Source organism: Ixodes scapularis, unplaced genomic scaffold (genome assembly GCF_016920785.2).
Source record: "Ixodes scapularis isolate PalLabHiFi unplaced genomic scaffold, ASM1692078v2 PGA_scaffold5__190_contigs__length_132052651, whole genome shotgun sequence".
Taxonomy (NCBI): domain Eukaryota; kingdom Metazoa; phylum Arthropoda; class Arachnida; order Ixodida; family Ixodidae; genus Ixodes; species Ixodes scapularis.
The window spans coordinates 1,354,673-1,366,429 of record NW_024609880.1 but is presented as its reverse complement, the minus strand read 5'-3'; the positions used below and the strand labels follow the sequence as shown (position 1 = coordinate 1,366,429).

General features: G+C 48.4%; 1 protein-coding gene across 1 annotated transcript in view; it reads left to right on the top strand.

Annotated features, from left to right (window-relative positions):
• Nucleotides 1-10,942: 10,942 nt before the first annotated feature.
• Nucleotides 10,943-11,757, top strand: part of LOC8052217 — a 37,879-nt gene continuing 37,064 nt past the window's right edge. Inside the window, exon 1 of the mRNA XM_029982906.2 lies at nucleotides 10,943-11,056. Within this exon, the coding sequence (XP_029838766.2) occupies nucleotides 10,943-11,056 (114 nt within the window). The remainder of the gene's footprint in view (nucleotides 11,057-11,757) is intronic.

Genomic DNA, 11,757 nt, shown 5'->3' with positions numbered 1-11,757 from the left:
GCTGTAGATGTTGGTGCCAGCTAGGCCAGCGGAGAAATCGTGAATGTGTGGCAAGGGGTACCGGTCAGGTACCGTGCACGCATTCAAGGCGCGATAATCTCCGCATGGCCTCCAGTCGTTTGGATCCTTCTTAGGGACCATGTGAAGGGGCGACGCCCAATTGCTGGAGGAGGGGCGGATGATGCCAAGCTCCAGCATATGTTCGAATTCTTTGCGTTCGATGTTAAGTCGCTCGCCGAAGAGTCGACGAGGTCTCGCAGAGACTGGAGGGCCGTTGGTAATGATGTGGTGGGTCACGGCGTGCTTGGCGGGTACCTCCGTGTTGCACGGTCGGGTTATGGCAGGGTATTCTGCGAGAATGGCTTCATATCTTGAAGACGCCGCCAAAGGGCGCATCGGAGAAGCTTGAAATGACGAAAGAATACCTTGAATGGTGCACGATGTCGTAGCATCCGTGAGGCTTCTGCCACGCATGTTAACGGCCAGGCCAAAGTTCGCCAAGAAGTCCGCTACCAGTATGGCCTCGCGAAGGTCTGCAACAATGAAGACCCAGCGGAAGAGTCGTCGCAGTCCAATGTCGATGGTGAGGGATCTCTGGCCATAGGTGGCGATGGCAGAGCTGTTGACTGCTCGTAGGGGTCTGGTGTGCTGCGTCTGCTGACGGTCCAGTCGTGACGCTGGCAGGACGCTAACCTCGGCCCCCGTGTCCACCAAAAAGCGTTGGCCAGATATCTTGTCCATGACGTAGAACAAGCGGCTCGGGTGTTGGTCGTAGTCAGTTTCCGCTGTTAGTGACGGGCCGTGGGGTTTCCCGACCAGGAACATGGTTGTTGGCACCGTGTAGCACGTTCTGCATACCGCCTGTGGTACCAGCAGAGCGATCTGTCGGCTGACCGTGAGGTGCGTCGCGAGGATGAACAGGTTTGAGACATATCTCGCCTCGTTCGTCGGGAAGGTGCCTCGTGCGACGGCCTCACAGCGGCAACAGCGCAGGATAGCTGTTCCATGCGCGCCTCGAGTCTTGTAAGGGCTGTTTGCCAGGCAGGCGGTTCGTGCGATGTGATTGTCGCGATGGACGGTGAAGCGTACTCAGCGGTGCGGTCCGCAAGCATCGCCAGGCGGTCTAGCGGCATGTCGTCCGCAGCTGCCAGGACCATACGTATTCCTTGTGGAAGTTTCTGGAGAAATAGCTCTCGCAGAATAGGGTCCTGGGAGCCGGAGGCTTGGGGACCGAGCAACTGCCGCATTTGGTGAAGAAGTTGAGATGGGCGGTGGTCTCCCAGCTCCTGGGCTGTGAGCAGCTGCTGGATCCTCGTGCGCTCCGAAGCTGTCGTCCGCTCGAGGAGGACACCCTTCAGGTGGTCGTAGGCGTCGTCAGGTGGAGGCCGGGACAGAATGTCGTCCAGCTCGTCGGCGACGGCCGGAGGGAGAGAGGCGACGACATAGTAGAACCGAGACAGCTGGGATGTTATGCGGTGGAGATGAAACTGAGCCTCGATCTGGGTTATCCAGACTCGTGGATTTTTCGGCCAAAATGGCGGAAGCCGGAGCTGGATGGCCGTGAGGGCAGTGTCGGGGGAACGAAGAGGCGCGCCGTCGCCGGTAGTGTCACCGTCTTGCGCCAGGTTCTGCATGCTGGCTGCGGTCGTGGTACGAGGCGGCGGGGGCCTTCGGATTCCGGGGAAGAAAAAGAAAAAAAAAAGAAAAGAAGGAAAATTATTTCATATCTCGGAGCTGGCTCCTATATCTGTAACAGTGAGAAACAATTAAAAAGAAAAACAAAAAGGTAGAGCAAATTAAAAAAAAAATTAAGGAAAATATTTCTACGTACTCCAATTCTCTTGATGACAAAGTCACCGATGGAGCACTGATGCAGGCATCTCCTTTGGTCGCAATGACTTCAACCTTAAAAATCTCGCAAATTCGCTTATCAGGACACCTCCTAAGAATCCTTGTGCTGGACAGCAGCAGCATCTACAGTTCCTCACATGCAGAGCAAGGCGCACCGGCGGAACGCCTTGTCCTGCGTAGTTTTCCATTTGTCCGTTTCTTTTGCGCCTCTTATTTTCGTAATCGTTTATACAAATTCGAGTAGTTCAAGAGTTGTAACATGACATTAACCGAAAAGGCTACGTCGCAACAAGCCCAGACATCTCGACAACCAAAATACCGGTTCGAGCCCTTTGCGCACGACGAGGCATTTTAGTCTTTGTTATGTTACGTTTTTTGAAATGCTATTTAAGCGCAACTATGGTAACCTTTAACTGTCATTCTCTTTTGCTCAGCGGAGAGGTGCTTTTACTGGTAGTGCTGTGGCTTCGTTCTCAGAATTTCGCCTTAATACGCGTAATGAGTGAGTTACGTTTCGTTAAATTTTGTTGTTTTGCCTGTTGATACCATTTTTACATGCGTTCTAGATGAGTAACTCTCAAGTAAGATTCGGAAGTTCATTACAGGGGCAGCACTGGGGTTGAAGTTCATGCCTCGTTCCCTGAACAAGGGGAGGTTGCAGTTTCTGGACCAACAGTTGGTAAAGGACGAAAGTGGTTTTACAAAAAAAAAAAAGATTACAAAGGTCTTTATCTAGGCAGAGTGCTTCATAACCCAGATATGAGTATTAAGGTTTCAAAATAGCTGTTCGATATCCTAACGCTACTTTGACGATTAGTCGAGTAGGTCTGAGATCAACTTAGAAGATTCAGTGAGAAACCATATAAGATGAATCTGTGATAAACCATAGCTGGCGAATTAACCTAAGTGGCAAATTTTGATGCCCTCTGCAGTGCCACCTCCCAATGAAGTTCGAAGAAGCGCAGAAGTTGTGCTTGCGATTACAGTGTCTCGCAGTGTACTTAAAGGACCCATGAAACAAATTTTGGGCCGGAGTACATCAATTTATATTGGGATTTTACTAATAGCACATCGTTCAGTGGGCCAAAAGAACAAAGGTAGAAAGTCAGAAGCCTGACTTTCGCTACGAAAATTTGCAAAACATAGCGGACTATTTCGCACCTCCTTCCCTTCGTAAACTCTCCGCCTTTTCACTGTGATACATCTGCGACCCCGCAGCGCGTCACCGGGCTACTAGCCACCATAACCGGGCCCCCGCAGCGCGTCACCAGGGCCCAAGCGCACGTCACACGACACCGGACCTCACTTAATCTCTTTACCCCTAAGCTGACATTGCGCTGGAAGCTACGCGCTTGCCGGACCAATCAGCCGCCTCCCTTTCATCACCTGACCTCTTTCTCTGCGGGTCGGTATGCGCGAGAGAGCGTGATCAAGTGGAAAATGTGTGGCTGGCCCAACGAGCACGTAGCTTTACAGCACTGTCAGCTTCGGGGTGAACGGGGTGGGGAAAGCAGCTAGTCGGAATTTTGAGCGACGGGCTAATCTTCTAGGGGGACAATGGTTGTCTACGGTGCCTTCATGCGCGCTTTGCTTAGGGTGGTGTAGAGTGCCTTCATGTGCGCTTCGCACATGAAGGCTCCCTAGGGTGGTGGCATCTCGCCATTTTGTCACACACGTTTATTTTTATTTTTTGTTGAGAAGCGCGTGAAAGAGCGTGTCTCTGCACGCGCTTGTGCCACTGACTGTGCTATGGCGACATTTTGTTTTCGTCGATTTCTTTGTATTTTGCCCGCGAGCGCGTGCTGTCGGCATCTGGTACTTCAAAGGGTGGCATCTAGGGTGCCTCAATCTCCTTCTGTTTAGGGTGATGCCACCCTTTGTAGTACCCGATGCCGACAGCAAGCGCTCACGGGTAAAATACAAAGAAATCGACGAAAACAAAATGTCGCCGTAGCACAGCCAGCGCCACGAGCGCGTGCAGGGACACGTTCTTTCACGCGCTTCTGAACAAAAAATAAAAATAAAAGCGTGAGACAAAATGGCCAGATGTCTCCACCCTAAGCAAAGCGCACATGAAGGCACCCTAGTGGCATCACCCTAAACAGAAGGACATTGAGGCACCCTAGTTGTGTCCGGCTACACAGGCGATATTCCGAGCAAGAGGGGACTCCCCCTTTCCGACTTCTTGAACTGTTTGTTACAATGCGCGATTTATGAGTTGAGGAGGAAAGCTAAACAGAAAAAAGTTGAAAAAGCGTTTTATGACTCCTTTAAGAATCATCGAAAAAAAATACAAGGACGAGGAGAAATACACAGAATATGTTTATTTGGAAAATCTCGAATACTTATAGTCAGTAACAGCTTAAAAATCGCAGGGTTTTACAAATCCCGATTATCTTATTATCAGTCCGCAGCCAATGAGATTGCAGCATCCGGTGATAAGAACAAAGAAGAACCAATCACATAGCAAGAAGCGACACGTAAGGAGGCCACACCTTGCGTCCCTTAAGCTGTCGGTCAGGGGGATCGGTGGCCGAGTGGGCTGAAGCGCACACCCAGCTCGGCGCGCGTGGAGCGAAAGCTCGCGCTGCAGAACCCAGGGATCCTGGGTTCGAGCCCCACCCCTGCCCGTTTCGATCTGGATGAGCATCGTACCGGCGTGGGGTCGTGTATCACTACTGCGTGGTGCACGTTAAAGACCCCAGCCTAGCGGTTGTACTGCACTGGCTAAATTGCTCATCTACAGCGTGTGACTCGTCGCAACTTTAATGGCAGACCAACTACACGCTGTATAAATATCCCCACAGCCCCAATTATATATTATAAGCTGTCGGTCACTGCAGCACCGTATTTCTGCGAATTTAAACTGAGAGAGAGACATGTTCTTATTTGATGAGGGGTTCACCCGCTATGGAGTTGTGCCCCTGAGACGGGAGGGGAAGGGTTGTGAGGGGTAAGGTGAAGAGGTCAGGACTATATCAGGACTCCCTGATATACTGCATCAAGGAGTCGAGAATGGCTTCCCTGTGCTAAGGAGTGCCCGTTGGATTGGTCCACTCCTCGAGCGCCGTATACTTTTCTACGCTTTGGATCGTGTCCAGAGCATCATTTCTATGATGTTCGAGGCCCTTACAGGCCCAGAGCAAATGCTGCAATGTTGCCACGGCTCCTTCCGAACAGCTCGTGCAGGTTGGGTCCATATCTTCTTTCAGGTCAAAAAATACTAGTTTGGATGGTGTAAGTGCAGTATTCGTCCTTATTCTTCGAATCCTTACGGTTTCCCACCGACTGTATCCTGCCAGTTTGTCGCTGTCTGTCGGCGGAAGCTGGCTGCGGAGGTAGGCCTTTCTCTCCAGTTTGGCGAGTTCGGACCGTTCCTCCTGGTCCATTGCTCCCGCCTTCGTCTTCTCCCGAGAGGTTGAGCCTGGCGCGGATTAAGTGTTACAGGCTGTCTCCGCTGCGGCTCGGTGTGCCCTCTCGTTCTCGGGTATGCCACTGTGTCCGGGTAGCCACTCGATTGTAAGTATGATGCCCCTTTGTGCGAAGCTCCACTCCCACTTTCTTTATTTGCTTTACCGTGCGACTCTTTGTTCTGCTGCAGCGCCACGCACGTATTGATTCTTGCGAGTCCGTAAAAATGCGTGCCTTGCCTGGCTGGGTCTGTTTCTTGAGCACGTCTTTCACCGCCGCCAAGATAGCCATCAGTTCCGTCCCTCTGATAGAATTCCCCTCGGGAAGTATTTCGGCGCTCTCTTCATTTCTTTGTGGATCGTACCACGACGTAGATGTGGCGTTCACCGTATTGGCGGCGTCCGTGTACTGCAACTCATCTTCTGTCGCGTGCATTTCGCACCAGCTTGCGTGTAGTCTGGCCGCTCGAACCTGCTTCCCTTGGTTGAGAGTCTTCGGCATGAGTTTGTGGTCGGTGACGGTGTTATCTTGCCATAGAGGCTGCGGTTCCTCTAGCGGGGGCCTGTCTCGCATGCCGTATCCTAGAATTGCTAGGAGCTTGCCTCCGTGCTCTGCTTTCTCGAGCCGTTGAAATAGGGCAATGTTCTGAACCTCGGCACGCTCTTCGATAGTGTTCTTCTGGGCTTCTTTTCTCAGATCTTCTATAGCTGTGTATTTTGGAAGGCCTGTGACTGACTTCATCAATTGGTAGTTTGAGCTTTCAAGTTTCTTCCAGTGTTGTCTGGTCAGATTGAGCCAGTTGCAGCTGTACAATGCCTTGGGTGTGAGTACTGCCTCCGTTAAGATCCTGAGGGTTTTCTCGTCAGCGCCCCAGGACTTAGTCGTGATCTTTCAGATGAGCTTAAGACCTTGTGTCCACCACTTCTGTAGCTCGGGTATGCACCTCGTGGTGCGGGCCGTCTCCTCGATGGTGACTCCCAGTATATTGATGTGCAGGCGTGTACTTATTTCCTTTCCATTGATCTCTGGTCGTATCAGGTTGGCTATTCCTTTCCTACAATCCCCTGGTCTGGCCACAACCATGTACTGTGTTTTATACGCTGATGGCTCCATCCCAACTTCAGAGATATCGAGCGACCTCATCTATACCTTCTTGCATCGTCTGTTCTTGGTCTCCCAAGGAGCCTCCGCGTGTCCAGAGCGTGACATCGTCTGCATATATGGTGAAGCCCAGACCTTCGATATTCCGAACCCTGGTAGGCAACTCTGCCATCACCATATTGAAGAATGTCGGTGAGATCACTGCTACTTGCGGTACACCCCTGCAGTTCGGGGTGTCGGGTCATTTAGTGTTACCAATCTTCACTTGGAACCTTCTGTCCCGCAGAAAGTCTTGTATTTTGAAAGTCTTGGGGCTAGCCGGCTTCAAGCCCTACAGAAATACAGAAAGGTTTGAACGACACCGCAAAATATTAAACTCTATAGACCGTTCCATTAGGGTCATAGCAGAGAGGGTAAAAGAGAAAAAAATGCACTCCCCCTCTGACCCCGCGAACCGTCCGCTCCGCCGAGTGGGCTGTAGCTAGCGTCCGGCTGGCGTGCAAACTCTGTTTAAAATCGCGTCATTTTGGAACTTTCTAGCGCAGATGCGCAGATTTTGGTATGCCAGTTGTCGAGTAATATTATGCTAGATAAAGAGACTCACAGGGTCCGATTGCGCTGTTACCAGCGTGCAAATAAAAGAAAAAATAGGGAAAACTGTGTCAGATTGGCCGATCTCTTTGGCGAAAAGTAAATCCGGTTGCTGTATTTTTTTTATTATACAAAATTCGTACTGGTGTAGGCCTTTAGCGACCATGAGTGGAAGTCTGAAATAATAAATAAAACGTGCTCTCCTGCCGCAATACACGCAATAGTTGAGGGTAGTACTGCCGGCTGATTCAACTGCTATTTAAGTAACGGAAAAAAGATATGCTAGTTGATCATTTCGCAAAATAGAACAACAGAGAGCTATAGGCTGATTCTGGAGTAGCCACAACTATTCTAAGAACGCGAACCACTTCACAACGGCAGCCACGAGCGAGAGTTCGATGTTCGGTAGAGCCCGCCGATACAGCCCAAAGATGGAGAAAGGCAACCTCCCGGTTTGTCGTTCGCTAGCGGAGTCTGGCGCGTGCCTTCTCTCTCGTTTTACCCCGCCGAACCCGCTGAACTTCCCGGACGTGTGGAGAGGGCGCTGCGGGCGAACAGAATGGTGCCGCCCAGAGAGCGCTAAATGGAATGGTCTATAGGTACAGCCAAAGCCACCAGGTACTCCAAGGAGCTCAGCAGGACGAGATGGAGGGCGCACTGCGGATCCTTCAATGATAAGACCGGCCTAGGGAAAGCCTAAAGGACCTACAGGGGCATGGACGGTAAAAGGCGCAAGGCAAGGAATGCGGCATAAAACTTAGCCCTCCGACTAAAGACAACCGAAGAAGAAATGGCAGTCAGGGCAGGCGAACGTTTCTTTCCAGAAGTCAGCGCAGCACCGCGGAGGACTAGCAAAACATCCGAAGGTAGCCAAACCTTTGAGACACCAGTAGAACCTGGGATGGAGGACCAGCTTAACATGGGAGAACTATTCGAAGCCATATACACGGCCAACACCGGCAGCGCACCGGGTCCCGAAAGCATTACTTGCAAGCCCTAAGGAATCTCCTCGAAGAAGCCAAACAAAAACTTCTGGACAGGTATAACGAAGTTTGGAACTCCGGATTGCTACCGAGACAATAGAAACCCTCGTGGAAACGCCCATTCCCAAACAAGGCAAGCTCGAAGACAGAATAGAGAATCTAAGACCGGTCTCACTTGCATCGAACATTTGCTAAACAATGGAGAAAATTGTTCTTCAAAGACTACGGTGGTACTTGGAAACTCACAACAGGCTCGATCTCAGACAAACGGGTTTTAGGGGGGCAATGGAAATCCAGGACAGCCTCAAGCTCCTCTACGAGGACGTCATGGCCAACAAGAATCAGCAAGACCCACGCCTCGTCGTCGCCCTGGACATTAAGAAGGCCTTCGATGCCGTCCCGCACTGGGCAGTCATAAAAGGAGCTAGGAGGTGCGGAATCCAAGGAAAATCCCTGGCCTTCATACAAGAATTTAAACAGATAGATATTTTAGAAAGAAACACCGAGAGTCTAACTCTAGAAGACGGAAAGTCATGAATGACTGGCATTTACAAGAAAAGTAGATATGGAATTGGAAACCAATGACGTTAGGTCTTAAAGCTGTGGCTTCAGATGAAAGGCTAATCAAGCACGTTCACAAGCTGAAAATACACAATCAGCGACTACTTTTTTAACTCAAAATGACGGTTTGGTTATCTCCGTGTAGTTTGAAATACGAGGGTTAGTTTTTTTTCTTGTTAAATTCCGATGAATTGGTCAAAACACATAGAAGTGATGAAAAAATCTTTTTGATATTCACGGTATGTAGATACGTGCTCCAGGTACTTCTCCAAATAATCACATTCACCACACTGATTTAGGATGTTTGACGTGGCACACGCTTCGGGATGCACTTTCGAAAAGAAGGTTCCCGCCTCGGTTCTGAGTCGTTCAAGGTCCTTCCGATAAACTGGATAAGAAAATGAAAGGCGTTTACAACTCTCCGTAACGCCGAATTAGAGCGCAGCTCTTAAAGAGGAGGAGGGAAGGGTACTGAGGGTCACGTGTTCTTGGGGGGTCACATGACCTGGGGATTTTCATGTGACCTCGGGGGGGGGGGGCACGTGACCTGGGGGGTCACGTGACTCACTGATACGCCGACGCCGCTCAAGCCGGGAAGGGGCGCCTAAGAGCTGCGCTCTAAAATGAAGGCCGTTTACAACTCGCTGTAATGCCGAATTAGAGCGCAGCTGTTGAGGAGGAGGAGGGAAGGATACTGAGGGGAAGGTATACCCCTCCTCCCTCCTCCTCACGTCCTCATCCTGTCTGCTACTCCTCCCTCCGAGCGGCGTCGCCGTCGTCTCACGAGGGTCACGTGAACTCACGAGGGTCACGTGAACTCACGGGGGTCATGTGACGTCACCGGGGTCACGTGACTTCACGGGGGTCACGTGACCCTTGTAAGGTCATGTGACAATGACGATTACGTCATCACGAAGACGTCACTAATAATGTCATCATCACTAGTGACGTCATCAGTGACGATACGAAAGCCGATGACGTCATCAGTGACGATGAAAATGACGTTACTGATGACGTCATCAGTGAAATCACCAGTGACGTCACGCGTCCCATAATGCACCGCGCGGTTACGCCGACGGCGACGCCGACCCCGACACCGCTCAATGCGGAAACGGGCGCCTAAGAGCAGCGCTCTAAAACAGGAGTAATAAAAAAATTGTTGTATGAGAGAGAATGTTAATTTACACCCTAGCTAGTTCTCCATATAATCATAGCACAGACGTAAGCAGTTATTACGACTTGATGCAAGCTTTTAAATGCTATCCACAAAAAGACGTTCGCTCCCGGATTCTCTGACACTCCAGTGTGGCGACTGACATGAGTGTCAGTCGCCACAAACATTATTTTTTTACCTTAATTATAAAGGATACCTGTCTGTCCTTCCCGAAGCTTCATACAGTTTACTCGCTACACATATACATCTATGGCTAGCGACGGCTTTGCTGACGTATGGTAAAATAACTGATAACCCCGGCGGCAAACATCTTAGGGGTGGGCATCCGAGAGCCCGTGCCACGTTAGAATAGCTGGCTTAATCTACTGTGTGTGTGTGCGAAGAGGTACCTAGGATCTACATTATTTGTATACTCAAATATTTTATCAATTTTTTAGCCTGTTTATCAAAACAAAGCAAAAAATCAGCCCTCATAAATAAAAACAAATAATGTATTTTTTTCTTTTTTTACGGAAGAATGAAATGTTTAACTTTGCACTGAGCGTGAGGATAAAATCGCGGTGAAGATATCATTCCATATGCCGCCCACGTAAAACGCCGAATCACAATTTTTTCATCTTTTTTCATGGTAAATTAAGTCTCAACCAATCTATGTATAATCACTGACAGCCATTATACATAAACCGGGGAACTTCTAAATGTTTTAGTCAATGTATGTAGTTATATTTTTTTTAAAGCGCAGTTTCCTTCAACCTAGGTTTGAAACTATCATATATATTTACAAATATATGTAGCCACACTTCCGGCAAGTTTGGGTTAGTTCAAATAAAAACAGCCACAAATGTATTGCATAAGGCAGTAGATTTTCGGACATTTATTAATAAAAAAAGTGGTCTAATGTTTTTCGGTGAATATTTCTTTTCGCATATTGGTGTACTTAGGTGATGTAGTAATTTCGCAGAGACCCTAAAAACGGTAATTATCGGCAAAAATTGAATAAAAGCTTAGCATTCAGGTCTAAGAGGAGACGATTTCGTCGTAGGGAAAATTGCAAAGAATCGGTGTTTTTCTGTTTTAAATGATTTTGTATTTTCAACGCCGACGGATACGTATCGGTCCTTTTTCTCATTTTAGTTGATTTAGTATTTTTGACACAGACAGAAGTTTCTCGTTTCATTTTTTTGTTGAAACCGGAAAGGGCAAGATTTACCTAGTCATAATCAGCAAAGTACATCTTGTGCAGGGTCAAGCCTCCAGGAGAAAAGAGACAATGCCCCTGCATTTCGGATTGTGGCCATTGCTGATGAGTTGCCTGGGTGTCTTCGCAGTCAACCCAACAGCTAGCGGAAATATCAGCAAAGACTCTCCACGGATTGGAAGTTCAGTGAGTAACTCTAAGTTACTTGATGGATCAACAATCCTATATCAAAATAAGGAAAACACAATGTGAATACTGTGCGTCTAATTGTGTAGATGAACTTCCGACTCATCAATGTATTTTCAATTTGATACTATATAAAAATGCCATTGTACCGGGTGTTTGTAGAAAAAGAGAGCCTTGTTTTTTGATCCGTGTAAATAAACTACGTTTCGTAGAAAGCTGGAGCTCCATACAAATATGGCGCGTGCGGTGGTAATGGAACGGAGAAAAATGTGTGAACATATCTTTATTTGGATCAAAAAGAAAAAAAAGGAAGATGCAATTTTTTTATGAGATGTAGTCCCCCTAAACCTAGGATACCCCCAAAATACAACATGATATTGTGGGCGCCTGTAGCATTTCTTTTAAGTAAAACAAACTTGCCAACAAGACACACAAAATCGTTTCCTTTCTTTGCTATAAGTATATTTTGCTGATATAAGTGCCGCAAGTGTCCACAGTATCATTTATTATTTTTAACGGTATTAGCTTAAATAAACGTCGGCTCACACAGAAATATCGAATTTCTCTTTTATATTTTCATTCAAGCAACGTCATGCTCTGAAATTTTATTTTTGTCTAATTGTCTCCCGGCATTTCAGTCTTCTGCGACATGTAGTTTATTTAGGCGGGCTGAAAACACGGTTCTTTTTTCTCACAAGCAC